Here is a 23,207-nt window from a genome sequence, read left to right on the forward strand (position 1 = left end):
GCAGGCTGGAGTGCAGTGGCACAATCATGGCTCACTGCACACTTCTCTGGCCCAAGTGATCCTCTCACTTCAGCCTCCTGAGTAGCTGGGATTACAGGCATAAGTCACCACACTCTGTTAGTTTTCTAAAATTTATTTTTTGTAGAACAAGGTCTCACCATGTTGCCAGGCTGGTCGTGAACTCCTGGGCTTAAGCTTTAGCTTCCCAAATTGCCAGGATTATAGGCATGAGCCACCATCCTCGGCTCAAATCTCACCTATTTTTAAAAGCACTGTTCAAGTCGATCTCCTCCCAGAAATAATGGTAATAATTGCCTTTAATCAAACTCTTCAATATATTAGGCACTGTGCTAATCGACTCATGACATGTGTTTCTTAATCCTCTTCTACCAGGAGGTTCTGTTATTATTTCCATAGATGAGATGAGTGGACTGATACATAAAAGAGGTTAAGGAATTTATCCAAAGTTATGTAATAAGTGATATAACCAGGACTTAAACCTAGGACTATCTTAATTCAAAAGTTCACGCTCTTAAGCAGTATCTACTATAGCCTCCCAAAGAACCTTATTTCCTGTGCACACTGATCTCTTTCCCTTGAACTTAGGTAGTACTAATGATCAATACTATTCATTTATTTACTGATCAATTCAGTTAATAAATGATCACTGACAGCATCTTGCTGGTTATTAATTGTCTCCTGACTCTAATTCTCCTCCTCCCTCTCTGCTTTGTGATACTGGGGCTGAGATTCTGCAAACTTTTTCACCTTTTTCGGCTGGCCTCCTATTAGGTTTGATTAATGGAGGGTGCTAGGAGTCTGGACAGCAAGATAAGAGGAGAAGGGACTTGCTACTTCTTTTGCTTGCTCTTTCTGTCATTGCCTCAGCAATGGTCTTTCACCCTGGCAGTAGCTCTTTCTTTTTTCTTTTTTTGAGATGGAGTTTCACTCTTGTTTCCCAGGCTGAAGTGCAATGGCGCGTTCTCAGCTCACTGCAACCTCCCTGGTTCAAGCGATTCTTCTGCCTCAACCTCTGAAGTAGCTGGGATGACAGGCATGCGCCACTATGCCCAGCTAATTTTGTATTTTTAGTAGAAACAAACTTTCTCCATGTTGGTCAGGCTGGTCTCAAACTCTTGACCTCAAATGATCCACCCACCTCAGCCTCCCAAAGTGCTGGGATTATAGGCATAAGCCACCACACTGGGCCCAGCAGCACTTTCTGAATCAGCCTCTTCATAACTCTGAGAGGTACCAACACCAGCTGGTAGCCCCTTTCCTTCAGAGTTCTTTTTGTTGTTGTTTTCTTTTTTTAAACAGAGTCTCACTCTGTCGCGTAGGCTATAGTACAGTGGCATCAACACAGCTTACTGCACCCTCCACCTGCTGGGCTCAAGTGACCCTCCCACCTCTGTCTCCCACGTGACTGGTACCACAGGTGCCTACCACCATGCCTAACTAATTTTTAATTTTTTTGTATATATGGCATCTCACTTTGTTGCTCAGAGTGGTCTTGAACTCCTGGACTCAAGCTGTCCTCCTTTCTCAGCCTCCCAGTGTGCTGGGGTTACAGGCATGAGCCATTGCACCCGGCCCCATCAGAGTTCTAAGTCTTAACTCTGCAAGGGCCCTCCAGCCTCATAGCTTCTTATAATCCGAACCTCTTCCATTTGTTCCTCTAGTTCTGGAGATGGTTTTGCTTCATTTTGTTTTGTTTTGCCTATAGTTATCTCTGTGCTATCTTAGTTTTCCCCCTTTTCTTTTCTTTTTTTTTTTGAGATGGAGTCTTGCTCTGTCACCTAGGCTGGAGTGCAGTGGTGTGATCTTGGCTCACTTCAATCTCTGCCTCCCAGTTTCAACCAATTCTTCTGCCTCAGCCTCCCAAGTAGCTAGGATTACAGGCACCTGATAATATGCCTGGCTAGTTTCTGTATTTTTAGTAGAGACAGGGTTTCATCATATTGGCCAGGCTGGTCTTCCTGGCTTCAAGTGATCCACCCACCTTGGCCTCCCAAAATGCTGGGATTACAAATGTGAGCCATTGTGCCTGGCTCTCTGACATCTTTTTAAAAAACACATTCTCTTTATTAAATTCACTTTGTTGAAATGCCTAGTACAGTTTCTGTTTTCCTGACTGGACCCTGACTAACACAGCACTTGGTATTATGAGTGGTCCCAGGAAACTATCCTCAAATATAGGATCTTCATTGGCTTGGTAATGTCCTTGGTCTAGACCATTACTGAATTCCTTGCTAATGGGAAATAGTATACTAGCAATCCATGATACATAGTGGTGTCACAATTAATTAAATGATCACTTGTGGTTGATGGTGATACCGACAGCTAGTGGCTGCTACACTTGACTGTCATGGCTGTAATGATAGTCATGGTAACAGTGTGGGATGAAATGCTGACAAACCACAGCGGAGAGCTTACAGAAAGCAAATGACAAGCTTAGGGCTTTAAACTATCATCATCTGTTATAATCAGAGAAGCGTCACAATCAAAGACAGTTAGGTACATAAAGAGACAAGAAACTATTAACCAGAGAACTAAAGAGGCAATGAATGATTACAGGGCCAGGATCTGCCAAAGAAGGAAACCCAGTGCAGTGAGTTCAGCATTTGGTGATGCTTTTTCCCAAACAGAGGCACCTGTCAATTCCAGTAAAGGTAGTTATATGTCAATTTTACTACACATTCCTGAGATACTGAAAAGAGGAGCCACGCTTTCAACAGACTCAGGGAATTAAATGAGCAAAAGTTGCATTCAGGTCCATACCAAGGAGGAGGTATATTTCTGGTTCTGCTTTACTCCTGTGTTGTAACCATTTGGGGTCTGGAACCAGAGCCTGGGGGATTACATTTTTGGGTTCTCTGATGTGTTATACAGATAGTTTCTACATATTATCCAGATAGTTGGCCTAGTTTTTCTAGCTGTTCTCAAGTGGGAATGTTGGTCCAAATTTCTATTGCACCATCAATAGAAAGAACTGTTTCATTTTATTTATTTATTTATTTGCCATGTAACAGGTGTTTTTTTAAATGTGTTTGAATTTATCAAATTTGTAATTCATTCTCTCCAGTGTTTGATTCATACTTAGGAGAGAATTTATTCCTTCACCTCCCTTATTCCTCAAGTCTTTGCTCAGCTGTCACTTCCCCACCCTTACCACCCCATTTAAAATTGCCCTTCCTTCTTCCCTGGCACCGCCAATCTCCCTTTGCCTGCTCTTTTTTCCTCCTCCCTGTTGTTAATTATGTTTATCATCTTTCTTCTCTAGTAGAATGAGAGCTCCATCAGGGGAGGGGTTTGGGTTTGTTATGTTTAACGATGTATCCTCAGGGCTTAGAACAGTCTGATGTAGAGTAGATACTCAGTAATATTTGTTGAATGAATGAGTATACTAATTGTCCAGATTAGGGACAGATTTGGTGGAGGTAGATATTGAGTTTAGTATAGAACTTAATGAGTTTCAAGTGCATGCAAGACAGAGTTTGAGATGTTTTCAAAACAGCTGAGTTTTTGGGTCTGGGACTCAGGAAGATATTGATTTGCCCCATCTACTCCCTAGTATCATGTCATACTCCAATTGATTCTGAGCCCTTTGAGAGCAAGGACTACATAGAAGTCATCTTTATGTCCCCATCTCTGACCACAATACTTGAACAGAGGGACAACTTGATAAATGGTTTAACTAAGTTCCATAAAGCCAGGGACTGAATTTTTCTTGAACACTGCTGTATCCTCAGTGGCTTACACACTGCTTGCCTTAATAAGCATTTGTCACATGCGTGAATATTCTTCAAAGGATAGTGGCTGTTGGGAATGAGAAGAGTACTCCATAACTCCTGGCCCTACACAGAAAGAGCGGCCTTCATTAAGCAGGTCATAGGGAAAGGAGTGCCTCTTAAGAAGAGTCAGGGCTCAGTTAAGATAGGCAGCTACATTGTGGGAAGCTAAATGGCCCACTGATTAATGGAGAGGGCATGAGTCAAGTAACTGGTTTTAAATCCTGTATTCTTCCCTTAACTGTCTTGGACAAAGCTTTAACTTCTCTTTGTTTCAGTTTTCCTAACTGCAATTTGGGGATATTAGCACTATACTTGATTAACTTTAGTAACTTTGTCAAACACAAAACAAGGTTTTTACATGACTTGACTTAGTGCGTTCATTGTGGTATCTATCTAAATATTCTTAAGTCACTTGCTTAACAATGTTTTCTAGAAAGTTGAGAGAGAAAAGAGATAGAGGAGGGTTATTTTATCTCTTAGGCATTATAGGACCTAGGATACAGCCTTTAAAGTGCTAAAAATATATATAATGCTTAAAACTACTACTGGCTCTGAGTTATATAAAGAAAATTGAAAAATAAAAATTAATAAATGCTTTGTTAAATGTACCTAAACATAGCATTATGCTAACTGGTCTACTGTAACTAGATATACCTATTATATCACTACATATATATTGCATTCAATGTGGGATATACGTGCATTTTGCTGAAGTAAGAGAACCCAAGACCAGCTATGAAGGTGGCTCTGAAGGTGCTTGTCTAGTTCATTAGGTTGCAATTTTCCTCTTTATTTGCTGTTTCTAGTTTTCTAGTTTCCCTCTGCTTTTCTTCAATCTCATACTCCACCAAATAACATTCTCTAATTATCTCTGCATGTCTTTCAGTACCCAAGTATATATGTATTTTATCATTTCTAGAATGAGCATTTTTCACATTTTATAATCTCTAAAATTGTGATACATCTTAAAATTGATGGAATATCTTATTAGGAGCATTTTTATCTTAGCATTTCATAAGAAAATGCTGCAGCTTATGGTTGATAGTGTCTTAGATTTAATGGGATGTAAGATAACTGGGTCTGAAGATATGAAATTGGAACTGGCTAGGTGCTTTTTTCTTTCTTCCCATCTGTCTTTGGCTTCAGTTTCTTCTTAATGATATTTGTTTCATCTTTCTAGTTTAAAAATCATTCTTCTCTCTTTCCCCCTTTTTCTTCTTTCTTCTGCCTGCCTTCCTGTTCCCCTTTTTCATCTCTTCTCTCCTTCTTTGGTCTTTTAAGGTCTTACCAAGTTCTCAGGGCCCTCACTGATCAGAGCTCTTTTTTTTTTTTTTTTTTTTCAAAGGCCTTACAGCCTGATGGTGGTGCCACCCAACAAGGTGAATCCCGAGCACTACGTCTTCTCTCCCTTTGGGATCTTGCACATACATCCTGTGGAAGGCAGTGAGACGATGACACTGGGTACCTGGCACCATCACTGTGTTCTCTGGCAGCAGCTCCAATTAATTCCATTCTTTAAGTATTGCCTCTTACGGAAGTCCTTTACCTGGTAGGTGATGATGGATATGTGATTTGGGAGGAAATGGATGACAGTAACAACATATTATCACTGACTCTAATTTCTAGCTGGAAGAAGAATGTGAGATTGCAGGGGCTGCATCGACTCCGAAATTTCCTAGAGAATCATCTGCTCTTGGCTGTGCCCCACTTTGGAGCTGGGCTACTCCATATTAGCAGGTGAGGTATTAAAAACATAACTACATTGAGTTTTACAAAATTAGTTTTACTAAAGGTAATAGATGTTTGTTGTAAAACGTCTGAAAGATACAAAACAGCACAAAGAAAAAACCGTTTACTCCTAATAACCACCCTGAACATTTTGTTGCATATCTTTCTAGTCTTTTTTCTATCACATACACAAAATGTGATCATACTTTACATACTGTTAAATAACCAGCTTTTTTTCTTTGAATATATATTCTGAACTAGATTATATTCTAGTTCATGAATAGAATGTATTCTCCGTGGAGAATATATGCTATATTCTCCAGGTAATTATACATCTTAAACCACTTGCCCTCACACACTTGTGTGTAATGTCTGATCTAGGGGTCTGACTCAGTTGTTTGAATCCAGACTCTCTTGTTCTTTCCAAGATATTACCTGGATTTTTTTTTTTTTTTTGAAAAGGTTGGTTATTCCTATTTTCAGTACTTCTTTGCTTTCCCTACATGACTCCTCAGCTACTCTTAGGTATATTCTGTGATAAGAGTTGCAAATTCAGATGCCTAAAGGGCCTAAGCAGCAAGTATCAAAGGAATGCAGTGAGTTCGGTGAAAGACTTTAGGGAGCATGGGAACTGCAATCTGGAGACTGCATCTAAAGAGGACAGTCACTACTCAGTTCCAACTAATGGTTGCCATTTGGGAATATAGGTCAAGTGTGATCAGCCACCTTACTTTTTTTTTTTTTTTTAGGGCACTAATCTGCCAAGCCATCTTACTTTTTAGGATTTCCTAGAAGTCCACATTTTGTTTTGAAATTTCTCAACAAACTTTAACTTTTAGCTTAAATTTCAACCAATTTTTAACTCAATTTTTTATTAAAACACTGTATGTTAGCTTAGTGATTCATTTTGAAAAACTTTTTCATCTGAATTTAACCCAGTTTGCAACTTCTGCTCTAGGGAGTTTCATTCTCCAGTCTAGCCTAATCATCATGGTGTAATTTAAGAGAATAAGGGCTTGGGAGGCTGGACAGATCTTATTTAGACCTTGAGTACTAGCAAAATATTTCCTGATCTTCAAACTAGGATAAAGATTTCTAGGTTTAATTCTGTAATGAGAATTAAATGAGACTGTGAATACAAAGTGCCACTTTCGGTACTTCTCAGTAGGCGCTGAATAGATGATGCCCATCTTGTCTGATTACTAGAAGTCTTTCATCTTTTTCAAGGATATTTACAAATGTGGAGTTCTCTGGGGCTTGGGAGGTATGGATAACAGGATTGGACCTCCTCAGGGATGGTCAGCCCATAGAGAAGTTCAAGTTTCATCACATTTGATCCTAAAACTTACCTGTCCACCTAAACTTTTAGGACCCTTAGCTTTCTCTGTTCCAAGGAAGAAGCCTCTGCTGTCTCTCCTAAGTCAGACCTTGGTACCTATTTGACCCTCTCATCTAGCAGAGAGATCACTAGGTATAAACACTTACACACACCGCAAGCCTTTTCTCAGCTTGTACAGCTTTGAGAAAGCAGCTTTCTGTGCTTGTACTCTTTCAAAAAACTCTTCAGAGGGTGCTGAGACTATTGGTCACTGTTGGTAATATTACAATCTCTATAAATATTTGCTCAGTCTGAGCTAAGCTAGGCTGAGAAGAGGTCAAAGGTATCCAGGGAGGGAATGATTGGGTTGCCAGCTCTGATCAGCTTAGCCCTTGATTCTAGGCTTCTGCAGGAGCTACGCTCTGCATCCTGGCTACCCCAGGAACTAGATCGGTGCTATGAGCTGCTGGACCTGCAGAAAGCTCTAGCCAAGGAGAAGCATAAGGCTGTACGGCTGCTCCATCGTTGCCTGAACCTCTGCACTTCCATTCTTCGACTGGTAAGAGGCTCTACTTTACTGTGGACCTTTTCTTCAAGTTGAGCTCCCAGAGTTTCAGCCTCCTCTTAGTTAAGTTTCTCCTGGGATCCACTGTGTGACCCGGACTCTACAGTTGGATCAGAGCCATTTTTCTGCCCAGCAACAGCAGTTTCTACTCGAGGATGGATGAATCAATAATGTGTGCAGAGGCTTGGACTTGACCTTTCCCTAAGGATTGATCTTGACCTAGGAGCAGGGAGGAGAAGGAATACATCAATGTCTGTTTTGTCTGTTGTTTGTGCTGACTTTTGGGAATTAGGGAATTTGAGAACAGGAATCCTAGTCTTTTATGCTGCTGAGCTTATCTTTGAACTTATCTTGAACTTTTGGGAGGCCACTGTGGTTAGTAAAAGGATGCAATGATGGAGTCCTTTCTAATTATGCATACTTTGCATCTGTGATGCACACCCCCTGCCTAGGGTTCCGGCAGGCCATCCTGTGTATTTGCCTTTTGCCCATGGCCTGTTATTATGGTTTGTTGTCAGGTGGGGCTGGATATTCACACAGGACAGTGGCTAATTACGATGTATCAATAGTCCAGTTCTGAGACAGGAGGCCCACTCAGAATTTGTGAAAATAACTGACGTGAGGGAGGCATACCTTGCCTGGCTTGAGCCTGGTTTTGGCTTCTATGTGTTGCTCTGAACTTCATCAGAGGAGGTTAATCACAAAGGACAGAACTCTGAAGTCTCAAAAATGGCCTTGACTGCAAGGAATTTCTATTCCTAGGAAGAAGTAATAACTTCTGTTGATTGCTCTTGGTGGAGATCTTAAATATTTAAAAATGAGGCAGGAGATGGTGGGGTGAGCTGCTCCACAGCCTTTCTCTACCTCTCAGCTCCTCAATCCCACCTTTGTTTTCAATGTTACAAAAATAGTTGTAACTTTCTGAAATTCAGTAGTTAATTTTTATACTAAGGTATAGTTCATATACAGTAGACAAATTTCAACCATACAGTTATTGAAGTTTTTGCATTTGTATTTGTATTGACATACATTTGTATACCCAGATTAAGATAGAGAACATTTCCAGCACCCCAACAAGCTCCCTGGTGCCTCTTTCATTGATACCCTGCAAAGGTAACCAGTACTCTGACCTGTGTCACCACAGGTTAATGTCTCATTTTGAATTTCATATAACTAGAACTGGACAGTATGTTCTCCTTTTTGCCTGCCTTTTTTCACCAACATTATGTTTGTGAGACTTATCCATAATGTTCTAGGTAGCAGTGGTTCACTCTTTTTGTATAGCTTTGTAGTATTTCACTGTACTGAATGACCACAATTTATATATTCATTTTCCTGTTGTGAACATTTGGGTTGGTTCCAGTTTTTTACTATTATAAATAATACTGTTATGAACATTCTTGTATATGTCTTTTGGTATACATGAGTGCTTATTTTTTGGGGGGGTATACATTCCAGGAGTAGAATTGCTAGAATAGAGTATATATATGTTTTGCACTGCCAAACAGTTTTCCATAGTGGTTGTACCAGTTTACATTCCCATTAATGATGTCAATTTCTAGGTGCCTTTCCTTTCTCCCACCTTCCCCCCGTGACTCTAGCCAAAGATTTTTTTTTTTTTTTTTTTTTTTTTAGATATGGTCTGGCTCTGTCTCCCAGGCTGGGGTGCAATAGTGCAATCTTGGCTCACTGAAACCTCCGCCTCCTGGGTTCAAGTGATTCTGCTGCTTCAACCTCCCAAGCAGCTGGGATTACAGGTGTGTGCCACCATGCACAGCTAATTTTTATATTTTTAGTGGAGACAGGGTTTCACCATCTTATGGTGATCTTGAACTCCTGACCTCAGGTGAGCCACCTGCCTCGGCCTCCCAAAGTGCTAGGATTACAGGCATGACCCACTGCACCTAGCCTCAGTTGTCTTTCATTCTTACCAATACTTATTTTTTTTCTTTTCCCTCTGTCCCTCTCTCATCTCCCTCTCTCTCTCATCTCCCTCTCTCTCTCATCTCCCTCTCTCTCATCTCCCTCCCTCCCTCTCTCCCTCCCTCCCTTCCTTCCTTTTTTCCTTCCTTCATTCCATCCTTCCATCCTTCCTTTCTTCCCTCCCTCTTTCCTTCCCTCCTTCCTTCCCTCCTTCTTTCCTTCTGTGATTTTATATTTTGATATAATTTCAAACTTACTAGAATTGTAAGGATAGTATATAAACTCTCACATACCCTTTATATAGATTGCTATTTTTCTCACTGCTTTATCATTTATGCTCTTTCTTTTTCTCTAAACATGCACACATTATTTTCTAAATCATTTGAGAGTAAATTGCAGGCATCAGTCCCCTTACTCCTGTCTTAAGTTTGTTTTCTATTGCTATAACAGGATACCAAAGACTGGGTAATTTATAAAGAATTAAAGTTTATTTGGTTCATGGTTCTGGAGACCGGGAAGTTCAAGGGTATCTGGCGAGAGTCTTATCCCATGGTGGAGGATATCACATAGTGATGAGATAGGAATATGAGGCAGAGAGAGGAGAGAGGAAATCAGGCCAAACTTATCCTCTTTATCAGGAACCCATTCCCATGATAACTAACCTACTCCCATGATCAAAACATTGATCCCTTCACATGGGTGGAGCCCTCATGGCTAATTACCTCTAAAAGGTCCCACCTCTGAAAACTGTTACTATGACAGTTAAGTTTCCAACACATGAATTTTGGGAGACACATTCAAATCATAGCAACCCCTATGTATAACAGTATATTTTTTTCTGTGAATGAGGACATTTTCTTTTGTAACTATAGTACAATGATCAAAGATTAGGAAATTGCACTTTGATACTACTCTGTTATCTAATCTCCTATCCTTATTCAAAATTTGGTCCTTTATTATTATATTTCTTCATTCTTCAGGCTCCAAACCAGAAATACATATTGAATTTAGTGGTCACTTCTCTTTAGTCTCTCTCACAGGGATCAGCCTTTTTTTTTTTTTCCCTTACTTGCTTCAAGGCATGACAACTCTACAATACTATTGGAACATTCCAAAGCCTCCTTCCCTACTCCAGATCAGACCAAAAATAGAATTTATCCGAGATCTTGCTAGGTACTTTCCTGCCTCTCTTTTCTGCTTTCTTCACTCCCTTAAAGGCTCTTGTTTCCCTGAAGATCATTGCTACAGTAAATCACATTTCTCCAAATCCCTGTCTTGGGGTCTGCTTCTAGAGAACCCAATCTAAGAAAATATGTATTAGACCAAGCTCATTCACTGTTTTATTCAAATATTCTATAGACTATATATGTGTATATATGGCAGCTGATACCACCCCACCTGGCTAATTTTTTGTAGAGATTGGGTTTCACCATGTTGCCCCGACTGGTCTCAGACTTCTGGACTTAAGTGATCCACCCTCTTTGGCCTTCCAAAGTGCTGAGATTACAGGCATGAGCCACTGTGCCCATTGTAAACATTTTTTTCTCATAATTTAGACATTATCACTCCTAGTACCAGTGCTTTAAAAATGTCTACTGTTTATGTTATGTGATACTAGTAATTATTATTGTTGTTGTTTGTGTGATTTTATCCTAATGGCACTCAGTAGGCTCTTTCAATGTGAGATTATACATTCTTTTTACAAACATTTACTGTGGAACTACCCCATACCAGGCACTGTGTTAAGCAATAGAAAAATGAAATAAGGTATAACAGTTCCCCTCCTAAAGGAGCTTACAGTGTAGTGGATGAGTTATGTAAATGACAAAATGATGAGGCACCAGACTAAGGGTTATGAAGTGGGAAGCACTGGGTACTGGGAGTATTGTTAGAACATGGAAGAGAACACCTCACTGAGTCTCATATACAAAATCATCATATGCATAGGCCATGTTTGTGTATGATGTTCCATGCTTAGGACTTACCTGTCTCATGCTTGGGTCTGAGAAGATTGGGGCTTGAGCTCATGGATACCAGAAGTATAATTCACAGACACCAATCAGTTCTGATCACAGGCTCTAGGGAGCATCAAAAGGAACAGGAGAGCAGGGAAGACAACGGATCCATCTGGCCTAGCATAGCTTTCTGGTATCTCTTCTCTGTTCTTCAATAGTAAAATCCCAGAGTATTGGCAACTGTCAGCAGCCTTTAAAAATGAATGAGGAACTTCCTAGATCTAAAAAGAACCTATAAAAAGGCTCCCAGGCTTTTATTCCACATTCCCTCTCCCCTAATAGAAAGTCTATATCAGTACCCAGAAACAGCTTCTGCTATAACGTAAAGCAATATCATGCTATTCAGCAGGCCACATCACCTGGCCTAATTGTTATCCCATGTCCATGTCCTGAAATTGACCACACCTGGCTAGCTTTTAATTTTTTTGTATAGACAGGGTCTGAAATTTTTTTTTTTTTTTTTTTTTTTTTGAGATGTAGTTTCACTCTTGTTACCCAGGCTAGAGTGCAATGGCGCGATCTCGGCTCACCGCAACCTCCGCCTCCTGGGTTCAGGCAATTCTCCTGCCTCAGCCTCCTGAGTAGCTGGGATTACAGGCACGTGCCAACATACCCAGCTAATTTTTTGCATTTTTAGTAGAGACGGGGTTTCACCATGTTGACCAGGATGGTCTCGATCTCTTGACCTCGTGATCCACCCGCCTCGGCCTCCCAAAGTGCTGGGATTACAGGCTTGAGCCACCGCGCCCGGCCTGTTTAACCTTTTTATCCCATCTTCTTCTTTTTATCTCTTCTATGCATTGTAAACCTTTATATTTATATATACACACATTTTCTATTTAAGTTCCACCCCGCGGGTTTTCAATAGACAGCCCTGGCCTACCCCATTAGCATATTGTGGACCTCTCAATATATGTTCTCTATTTCACATCTTCTCTGGTCACTTAAAAATTGAGGGGATGAGAGGCCCTCTTAGCACAGTAGGCAGCGTGTCAGTCTCATAATCTGAAAAATTGAGGGGATGCCAGGATGGGGGTAAACTCTACTAAAAAGGAACCCTCCATCTGTACATCTAGGTTCTAGGTCCCAGACTTCAAGACTCGAGAGTCTGCACAGACCAGTGGGTGGCTGGTTTGCTCTCCATCCCCCTATCTCTGGTGAGTTTCCACACTATGCTCACAGGTTCACGAGGACACACACCACATGCAACAGGGCCTACAGGAGCGAGTGCAAAACTGCGACAGGATCAGGACAGGCCAAGGCTCCATATACCTTCAGAGGGTACAGCGCAAGCAACTGGAGCAGAAGCTAAAGCAAGCAGAGGCCTGGTGGCTGCAGCTGGGAAAATTTGCCCGCCTAGTCGACTACATGATTTGTCAGAGCCTCATTTCTATCTTGGAAGAGGAAATAACCTCTTTTGTGGCCAACATGCTTCAAGTGAGGTGGTGGGTGGCATGTGTGGAGGTGGCAGGCAGTCCAGGGCCAGATGGTGAGGAATATATACTGACATCTAGCCCCTTGATTTTTCCTGACCCTTCTTTTACAGGCCCCAAGGCAGAAACCCTTTCTCTCATCACAGCTGGTCTTTGATGATCATGGCCAACTGTCTCATGTGCCCTGTGTTGAAAATATGATCCAGATTCTAACTGGAGGCCTACAGTCTGTCAAGGCCTCTGCCTTGCAGGTATTCTGGATTGAGTGGAGAGCTGGCTGTGGGAATTCCCAGTTCCTATCCTCCGAGTAATCAGAGGCTTACAACCGGGTTTGAATCCCTCATTGTTTTTCCATTTCTGCTCCTTCTCCATATCCTGGCATGAAGGTAATGCAGTCTGCAGACCTGAAGACCTCCTTGGATTCCCTGTATTCCGAAGGTATTTAGGGAAATGTAGGCAGGGGATAGGAAGGCTGAAGGAAGGGCACAAGTGCGAACGGCATAGGAAGCAGGCATGGAGGTCCAGGGTATAGAGTCAGGCATTGGGTGTGGATGGTGAAGCTCTAACCTGGGTACTGTACATGTGTGTTGTGGGTAGAAGGATCAGGGAGTGTTTTTGCTCACAAATTCACCTGCTTATGTGTATGTGCCTGCAATGAGAGGATGTATGAAAGAATGTGAGTACATTGTCCTTCCAAAACTGGTTCATTCAAAACTCTGTGAGATTTTACTCCAGTGCCATAATTCATTTCATTTACTACTGAATTTTATTTCTAAGTTAACTTGTACTTGTTTCAATAGCTCTGCTTGCTCAATACTTGCTTTATGTCATATAGCTCTTTTTCATTTCATATGGATTAATTCATCGATATTATTGAAATATTTTATGGTTACCAATTATCATTGGTTATCAATCTTCACACTTATTAACCATCAGAGTGGAAATACATCTTCACATTTCCCTTATTTAGGATACTAATGCTGTCACAACTAAAATCAATAAATGCAATCAGTCACATGTGACTCATCGATACTTTAATTTCCCCATTCAACTTCTATCTGTTAAGATGATTTAAAGACATAACATGAATTTTAGGGGATAGGTGACAAGGACAAAAAAGATTCATCGAAAGGAGCCTGTGTCCTTTACAAATTAGACATCAGTCGGGCACATTATTTTCCCCAAATAAATTTAGATTAATTGATAGGAACTATTGATATTTGTTTTACATGTTGCAGTGGAAAGAAGAAAGGCTCTGGAGTCAGACTCATTAGTTTACTAGTCTGCAAAGTGGAAATAATGAAAATACCTAACCTGTAGAATTTTTAAAGATTTAAAAGAGGTAATGTGTCTAGTATGGTGCTCAACATATAGAAATACATGCTACAGATAGTGCCTTCTTAGTATTAAAGAGGTAGATAAATCAGACATTTCACAGCATTTCTCATATGTGGTACTAACTCATGTTACAAATATGCTGTAGTATTTTTTTGAATGGTTAAATGGAGCAAAGGAATTCTTGAATTTGTATTCTAAATTCTAGTAAAGCTGAAAAGATGTACCTGCCATGTCTTAGGTTGTCCCTTCTACTTTTAAAAAAGCACATGGAGCCGGGCGCGGTGGCTCAAGCCTGTAATCCCAGCACTTTGGGAGGCTGAGGCGGGTGGATCACGAGGTCAAGAGATCGAGACTGTCCTGGTCAACATGGTGAAACCCCGTCTCTACTAAAAATACAAAAAATTAGCTGGGCATGGTGGCACGTGCCTGTAATCCCAGCTACTCAGGAGGCTGAGGCAGGAGAATTGCCTGAACCCAGGAGGCGGAGGTTGTGGTGAGTCGAGATCGCGCCATTGCACTCCAGCCTGGGTAACAAGAGCGAAACGCCGTCTCAAAAAAAAAAAAAAAAAAAAAAAAAAAAGCACATAAGCACATGGACTGATATGTTAAGGGGTGAAATGTCATGATGCTTGTATCTTACCTTCAGATTGTTTAGGACGATGAAAGGATAGAAGGAAAAACAAATAATGCAATGTGGCAAAACGTTAATGGCTTTTGAACCTAAGTGGATGCATAAGGGTGTTCATGGTACCATTCTTGAAACTTTTCTACAAAATTTGAAGAAAAAATATCTGAATGGGAAATCAGATTAATATCATGGAGTAATCAAAGCCAAAGTTCTTTTTGTTGTTTGTTTTTGAGACAGGGTCTCACTCTGTCACCCAGGCTGGAGTGCAGAAGTACTGCCTCAACCTCCTGGGCTCAAGTGATCAGCCTCCCAAGTAGCCGGGACTACAGGCACATACTACCATGCCTGGCTAATTTTTAAAGTTTTTGTAGAGATGGGGGTCTTGCTGTGTTGCCCAGGCTGGTCTTGAACTCCTATCCTCAAGAAATCCTCCCATCTTGGCATTGCAAAATGCTGGGATTACAAGCATGAGCTACCATGCCTAGCCAGACCAAAGTTCTATTGTCCTTAAATTCTTTAAAAAAAAGTAAAAAGTTTTGATTTCTATTTCTTTAATGATCAATGATACTGAGCTTTTTGTTCATATGCTTGTTGGCTGCATGTACGTCTTTTAAAAAGTATCTGTTCATGTCCTTTTAAAATTTTTTTTTAATTTGTTTAAGTTCCTTATAGATGCTCGATCTCAGACCTTTGTCAGATGCATAGTTTGCAAATATTTTTTCCCCTTCTTTGGTTGTCTGTTTACTCTGTTGATAGTTTCTTTTGCTGTGCAGAAGCTCTTAAGTTTAATTAGACCCCATTTGTCAATTTTTGCTTTTGTTGTGTTTGCTTTTCTCTTTTACAAGCGAGAGCTAAATGATGAGAACTCATGGACGCAAAGAGGGGAATAACAGACACTGGAGCCTACTTGAGAGTGGCAGTGGTAGGAGGGAGAGGACCAGAAAAAACAGCCATTGGGTACTAAGATTAGTACCATGATGAAATAATTGGTCCAACAAACTCTCATGATAAGAGTATACCTATATAACAAACCTGCACATGTACACCTGAATCTAGAATAAAAGTTTAAAAAAATGGAGTAAATTTTGAATAAAGATAAATATGTAGCAGTTAAAACACTACTAGTAGTCTTTAAGAGACATACATCCAACTGAGAAAAGTTTTATTTGAATGAGGCAACATTTTTATGGCCTTTTAGCTAAATTGCAAAATGATTTCAATAGCCCCACTTACATACAAAAATATGAAAATTAACTCCTTTTCAATAGAAATGTATACATTGACTAGATTCTAATCAGTAAAATAATTGTCAATGTATTATTAATAGTTGCAACATATTCTCCAGTCTTAAACTGTGTTCTCCAACATTTTCCAGAGAACATTTTACAGCTAAAAAAGAGAGTGTTAATATTACTATCTGATGTCCTTACAATCTTATGAGAAGTTTTCTGTAGTTCAAAACTCAGAAAACACAATCAGATAATCACTTTTCTTATCTGTCAGATGTCAAATTAAAAAACCCTAAAAGTTCTTATATTAACTTTAATATGGCAATATCCTATTAAGATTGGAATATATTTTTGATATTTTTGGTAAGACAAATCTGTTACACTGAAAAGAGACAAAGAACTGACTAATTTTAATCATATGCTCTCTTGATGTACATTTTGGTTGGGATGGCCAAAATTAGCTTAGAGATATAATGCAAAGAACGAAAACATGATTTTTTTTTGCCAGGGGACTGCATGGGGAAGGTCTCTTCAGAGTATGAGGTATGAGCAGTAGGACCAGGCAGAGGAAATAGAGAGGGCAGTGGTGTGACCATGAGTAGATTTATAGATGAGAGGGAAGGAAAGATTTTTTTTTTTTTTTTTTTGCTGCTCTGTGAGAAAGAAACCTTGGAGGGATGAGGAGCTGTGTAAATATGTTTAACAAGAAGCTCTGCTCTGTGTGGAATGTCTGAGTCACTCATTGAAGGACACCTATAGTAAAGATCTATATCATTAAAGCCTTTCAATTTGGATTGACATTTTAAAATTTAACTCTATGTTGACTTATATGTATTATAGCAATCTATATAAAATTTCAATGGAAGCCCCAGATCCTTTAGAAATGGCAGGTAAATTGTGTTTATTTGATTTAGTTGATTTCAGATTTCTTCTTAAGGCTAGGCACAGTGACTCATGCCTGTAATCCCAGCACTTCGGGAAGTCAAGGTGGGAGGACTGCTTGAGGTCAGGAGTTCAAGACCAGTGTGAGCAACATAGTGAGACCCTGTCTCTACAAAAAAATTATAAGCTAGCCAAGTGTGGTGGTGTGCACCTGTAGTTCCAGCTACTCAGGAGGCTGAGGTGGAAGAATTGCTTGATCCCAGGAGTTTGGGGCTGCAGGGAGGCATGATCACACCACTGCATTCCAGCCTGGGTGACAGAGATACCATATCTAAGTTTTTTACAACATTTTGTCAATATAAGCAGTGTTTTATTTCATTCTTTCCTTGGCTATGAAGCTAGTGATTTCTGTTTTGTTTTGTTGGTGTGTTCTTTTGCTAAATTCCACTGAAAATAGACTAGCTTTTTTTCCATTGTTTGGACTCACAATTAACTTTGTATAGCACCATATTGCCTGAGCACTAGCATAGATCTTGGCGCCTTGAAACACTGTTCTTCAAGCTTGTCTTGTATTTTGGAGCTCATAAAACAGACAATTACTACATTCAAAGGTAGAGAAGAAGTAACAGCACCTATCTTCACAGAATTTGAAACTAGAACATCAGGAATAGAGCACATGTCTCTCAAATTTCTGCTTATTCTTTTTTCATCTCTTCTCTCTGTGCATCTTTCCAGTTCCCCTGCCCTGATTCCTGAGGCCAGTTATCTCTGCTTCCTCTGGGCTTTCTGCTCCCTTATTACTACTTCTTTCAAATAGCTTAAACATTTTATGACATCAACTCGTTCCTTGACTTTATATGATCTTCTTTAAGTTTTCCTTTCCGTGAGACTGATTTAGTTCAACTTTTCAAGACAAGGAGTATGATTGATTCAGTCTCTCCTGTAGATTGCATGATTTATTTATAAGCTATGGCAAGGGGATGTGTCCTGGTACAAAATAACTGGATTTTAGCTATAGGTAAGGGCAGATCTTCTTAGAAGATTGTCTATGGTGGGGCAGGTTACAGTTTTCAGCTATGCTTGTTTTTGGCTATAAATGTCTATTATATTGGCCTGAGTATTGGGGTTGATTTTGGATTAAATAATCTTAACTCGAAACTATGTATATACTTATAACTAAGAAAGTCATGATGCAGCTAGAATCAGCCACAGTGGCCTAAACAATAAAAAACAGAAGTCTTGAAGTAGGTGCTTCCAGGGTTTGTTCAGTGGCTCAAAAGTGTCATCAAGTACCAGGTTCCATCACTCCTTCCTGCTTTTAGCTATAGGTAAGAGCAGGTTCTGTTAGAGAGGTGTGTGGTGGAGAAGGTCACAATAAAGTGGCTTTTGGTCTTTTTGTTTGTTTGTTTCTTCATTTTCAGCCTTGTTGCCTCATAGTTGCAAGATAAGCTGCAACATCAAGCATCCCATTCTTAAGCAAAATCAGGCAGAAAAGGATAGGCAAGGTTAATAAGAGCACTCTGTTTCTGATTCTCACTTTTTGCCAGGAAAAGGAATCTTTTCCAGAAACTCCCCGTCAGACTCACTTTTACATCTCACCATCAAAGTCTGCATCATGTGTCTACCTCTAGCTATAAGAGAGGCTGGGAAACCAAATGGCCGACATTCTCAGTGCCTTGTGGAAGATGGTTCTACAACCATAGAGGAAGGGAGAAGGGAATAGCTATTGGGTAATCAACCAATGTGCCTTCAGAGTTCCATTCTTCAGGTAGGCTTTGTCCACCTGGCAAGCAAGAGAACCACCAGCATTCTCTACATCGTCATTTCCTACTATACTCTTTGCTTATCTCTCACTTAATCTTAGTTCTGTAAGTAACAATATATTTAAGCCTACCAGCAGCCCTTATGTTGATGTCTCTAGTGATTTTGTTTGAAGGTCACTTTTTACTACATTCCTCAGGAAAGTCTTGTAGGAACAAAATTCTGAAGTTCTTCTGTGTTGACAACAGTTTGTACCTTTTGAAAGTTAGTGTCGCTGGATGTAAAATTGTTGTTTTTCACTTTTTTCCTTTGCATATCTTAAATATGTTATTCTGTTTTCTTCGGGCATTATGAGTTGCTATCAAAAAGCTTCTGATAATCTAATTTTATTTTCTTTACAAAATCACTTGTTCTTTTGCGTATATTTTTTTCTTTTTTATTGAAATCTAGTTATTTTAGTTAGAATATATATTGGTATTGAACATTCTGGGGAAGAATTCTCAGTTATGTTATTTCAAAATGTAGCATTTAATTTTAGAAGAATTTTTTTTAATTTCAGAAGAATTTTCCATAATTAAGGTTTTGTTTTAATGAAAAGTATGACTTTATTGTATTTTCTTGTCAAACACCTTTACCTGAGGCAACAACTGAAGTATAATTTAATTCAGCAGGAACAATCACACTCTGAGGGAAAATATACACTCAAAAAAACCTTAACGTCAAACATTCTTTCCAAGGCACAGCACTGGCATTTTCAGATTGACAGCAGAACGAATTTATTTTCATGAAACAAAATCCCGAGTCCAGAGTCTGTTTTTGAAACAGCTTTCCACTTCATCTCCATTTCTCGGGCTTAGAGAACGCCCGGTAGCCGGAGACAACGTCGGAGGGTAGCCTCCGAACACAGGAAAGGTCTTCGTGGTGCTGGACCGCGGTTTGCTCTGGGGGTCTGTGCAGCTGGGAGGAAGACCTGAAACATCGGGGTACTTCTTAGCTGGCCTAAAGGATGGAGGTGCATCAGAACTGAAGCAGTGAGGAGCGTTCGGTTGCCCCGCAGTGCGCTTTCTGAAGCGAGGATTTGTTCAGGTTCTTCCGGGCTCTGTTCTTCTTGCTGGCCACCGCGCCACCGTGGCCAGAGTGCACAAAGCTGGGATCCTTAGATGGCAAAGGGCTGGCAGCTTTTCCCACAGGCCCCCTGCTGAACTGAGAGGGCGCCAGTTTATTCTGACTCGTGGCTTCCATGCTTCTATGCTGATCCCTGCACAAAGCTGGAGGCGGACACTTTTTTCTTTTTAGTGGCGCCATAGCCCCCGCCGCTGCTCCTGCTGCGGGCAGGGCTGGCCGGGCCCTTCTTGCTGTTCCGGACTGTTGGAGTAGCGGAAGCGGTGGCCACAATTGGAATTGGAGCCGCCATCGCGCCCTGAGTCTTCCCCTGGTCCCCCCACCTCTTTCCCAGCACCGGCCCTGGACGAATTCAGGTTTTTAATATTGGTTCTCTTCCCTCTGTTTTTTCTTCAGGGAATCGTGTTACTGATACAGTAGATCCTTATCACCTATCCCCAATATTTCTCCCTTTCTCTCAAAATCTTTTTAAATTTTTAATTTCCTTTTTAGTTGTATAATTACCCTTATTTTTCCCTCCTATTTTTCTTAAGAAATTATCTGTCGAGTTTATTTGCTCTTATGTTCCATTTCAGTTAAATTTCCATTATGAAATTTTTTTCTTTTATTTCTACTTCTTTCTGTAGTTCTGTCACATAATTTCTGAGTTTTTCTAATTCTGATATGTGTCCTCTCATGACTTCTATCATTTTTCTAGTGTCTTTTAGCTTGTTTTGAAATAGGCTATAGTTTTGCTCTAGTTTTTGATATGCTTTCATTGCCTCTGAAGAATTTATTCTACACCTTGCTTTTTTTTTTTTTTTTTTTTAATGAAAGCTTGGTATGAAGTTTGATGTTGATACTATTCTACTGCTCATAGAAGACTGGAAATTTTAGCTTTTCTTAACTTTCAAAAGATGACTTGGCTCAAAATAGTCCTCTAACCTCTCAGTTTCACTTCCTATTGTTTTTCTGTATTAAAAAAAATGATGGGTTACCTTCTGAGATTTTCTGGTTTCCTTCCCCTTCCTTCATCTAGACTTTTCCTTTTTCTCTATTGCTGCTCAATCCTTATTCTACTCCCAGCATTTTCTCCATGTCAAGCTGTGTCCCAAAAGGGAGCCCTGACTGTTTGGTTTCAAGAGTACACAGAGCATAGATTACTTAAGCTTCTACAGACCTTAACTCACTCATTCTTGGAGGGGGTAAGACTGCCCTCCAGTTTTACCTGCTGTTCTCAAATGGGCCCTCTGCCTCCCAGTAAATGCTTGATGGCTATTTGGGGGTTTTCTTATTCTGAGGTCCATCTGTTGCTTCATTGTTTCCCTCTGCGTCATTCATCACAAATGGCGATGCCATGTGTGTTTTGAGGTTGCAGGTGGTTTGCCCCCACCGACTTGTATTTTAGGATTTGTGAGGATCCCTTGTCTTCATTTGTTAAAAATGTTATCCTTGGGCTTTTGGTTTTACTATCTAATTGTTCTGTCATTTTTGTATGGGCATTTGGGGGAGATTTCAAAATGATGTTGCCTTTGCCATCACCTCAGAATCCTTTCTGGCATTTTTTTTTAAAAGGATCATTCTTGTTCTTATATGGAGCAGAGACTATAAGGTGTAGGAGCCAAGGGCCAATGCAGGGAGAAAAGTTAGAAGGATGTTGTAATAATGCAGTGAGAGATGATGGTGAATTGGGCTGGGAGAGGAGGACAGGTGGTGGTAAACGTGGTGAGAATTGGTTGGGTTCTGGATATATTTTTAAAGTAGAGACAACAGGATTTTTAAATGGGGGGATGTGTTGTGTGTGAAAAAGAGTCAAAGGTGACTATAAAGATTTTGATTGGAGAACCTGGAAGAACAGATTTTCCATTTACTGAAATTGGAAAACTGGTTTTGTGGGGAGGAATTAGAGTTCATATTGGCCCTGTTCAATTTGAGGTGCATGTTAGACATCCAGATAGAGAAGTGAAGTAGTCACTTATTTAAACGGGATTGGAGTTAAGTGAGGGGTCTGGGCTACAGATAAATTTGGGCACGAATAGATAGTACCTAAAATCATAAAGCTGGATGAGATGCTCCTAGAGAATGAGTACAGTTGGAGAAGAGAAGAGATCAGCTAAGAGTACTACAGGCTTGGGTGTGGATAGTGTGGCTTTTATTTCTGAGCATTTTTTTTTTTTTTTTTGAGACGGAGTTTCACTCTTGTTACCCAGGCTGGAGTGCAATGGCGCGATCTCGGCTCACCGCAACCTCCGTCTCCTGGGTTCAGGCAATTCTCCTGCCTCAGCCTCCTGAGTAGCTGGGATTACAGGCACGCGCCACCACACCCAGCTAGTTTTTTGTATTTTTAGTAGAGACGGGGTTTCACCATGTTGACCAGGATGGTCTCGATCTCTCGACTTCGTGATCCACCCGCCTCGGCCTCCCAAAGTGCTGGGATTACAGGCTTGAGCCACCGCGCCCGGCCTATTTCTGAGCATTTTAATTCTCTCCTTTATTTTGTGTGAAGTTTTAACATAAATACTAAACTTGTCATTTAACCAGTTTCTAAAGAGTTAAGGAGTGGCCAGGTTCAAGAATATTCTTTAAGACCAATAACTGAGGACATGTTCAACATTCCTTTTCACCAACTCTGTTCTGCAGATGCTGGAGACTACAAACTACACTTCCCAGACCCCTCTGCGGCTAGGTGTCATATGCAATTTAGGATCTACCAGTTAGACCTACAAAAGACCTTGATTCAGAATTGAATTAAGTAGGGGAAAGAGGCAGGGCATATGCCATCCATTCTGTGGGTCGTAGCAGAGGCAGTGTGTTTTGTAGTTAATGGTGTGACAGTACATCCCATTTTGCCAGGCAGCACATGGCCCTGAATGCTCAACCTAGAGTGGTTTTGTATTTTAGCTCTCCTAATTATTCTGCAACCCATTTAATATTCTATAACAAGTCCCTTCCTACTTAGACTGGCTAGAGTAAATTCTATTATTTGCACATGAACTCTAACTAATAAATCCCCTCCTTGGGTCTAGTATTTTATATTGGTGATATAGATGTATGTGTTAACTTACTCATGGGCAGAGAATGTGTGTGTGTGTGTGTGTGTGTGTGTGTGTGTGTGGTGTGTGTGTACACACTGAGGGCAAAGAGAAAGGAAGGTTGTTTGTGGGCTCTGGAGGGTACTCACTGACAATTATGGCATTTGCTGCACTAGAAGAAGATGAAGAGGAGAACCCAAAAACCGAATTTCTGATGCCCAAGTTCCATGGCCAGCCCAGCGATGCTGTGAGCATCTTCTGTGGCCCGAATGTAGGATTGGTATGGCCCTGGAAGTCTCATCCAATTGCTGGTATCTTGGAGGTCCGTGGGTATCGGCTGCAGGGCCAGTACTTGCCCCCCAATTATAAGCAGCTGGAAGAAGACTTGGACAACAACCCTCAGATCCAGCAGGCACTGAACGTACAACGGGTGCTGCTGGAGGTAAGAACAGTGGTTTAG

The 23,207-nt window shown here is 40.5% G+C and overlaps 2 protein-coding genes and 1 pseudogene across 8 annotated transcripts in view; 1 reads left to right on the top strand and 2 right to left on the bottom strand.

Moving 5' to 3' along the window:
• The window catches only part of RRP8 (ribosomal RNA processing 8), a 109,735-nt gene that overhangs the window by 4,341 nt on the left and 82,187 nt on the right, over positions 1-23,207 (bottom strand). For 2 of the 7 annotated variants that reach the window (XM_074401039.1, XM_074401034.1), the window contains one exon: positions 1,734-7,624. The exons of 2 other annotated variants lie outside the window; for them this stretch is intronic. The gene's annotated coding sequence lies outside the window, so the exon portion shown is untranslated. Of the gene's footprint in view, positions 1-1,733; positions 11,535-23,207 lie in introns of those variants that run through there. 3 more of the 7 variants (XM_074401038.1, XM_074401033.1, XM_074401037.1) reach the window with 2 other exon arrangements.
• The window catches only part of LOC101036455 (dynein heavy chain domain-containing protein 1), a 72,098-nt gene that overhangs the window by 692 nt on the left and 48,199 nt on the right, over positions 1-23,207 (top strand). Inside the window, 7 exon segments of the mRNA XM_010337663.3 lie at positions 5,140-5,343; positions 5,421-5,531; positions 7,243-7,399; positions 12,526-12,780; positions 12,890-13,027; positions 13,163-13,214; positions 22,924-23,189. Of these exon segments, the coding sequence (XP_010335965.3) occupies positions 5,140-5,343; positions 5,421-5,531; positions 7,243-7,399; positions 12,526-12,780; positions 12,890-13,027; positions 13,163-13,214; positions 22,924-23,189 (1,183 nt within the window).
• LOC141584852 (INO80 complex subunit C pseudogene) lies at positions 1,734-22,928 on the bottom strand (annotated as a pseudogene).

This window comes from Saimiri boliviensis, chromosome 6 (genome assembly GCF_048565385.1).
Source record: "Saimiri boliviensis isolate mSaiBol1 chromosome 6, mSaiBol1.pri, whole genome shotgun sequence".
In the NCBI taxonomy this organism is placed as follows: domain Eukaryota; kingdom Metazoa; phylum Chordata; class Mammalia; order Primates; family Cebidae; genus Saimiri; species Saimiri boliviensis.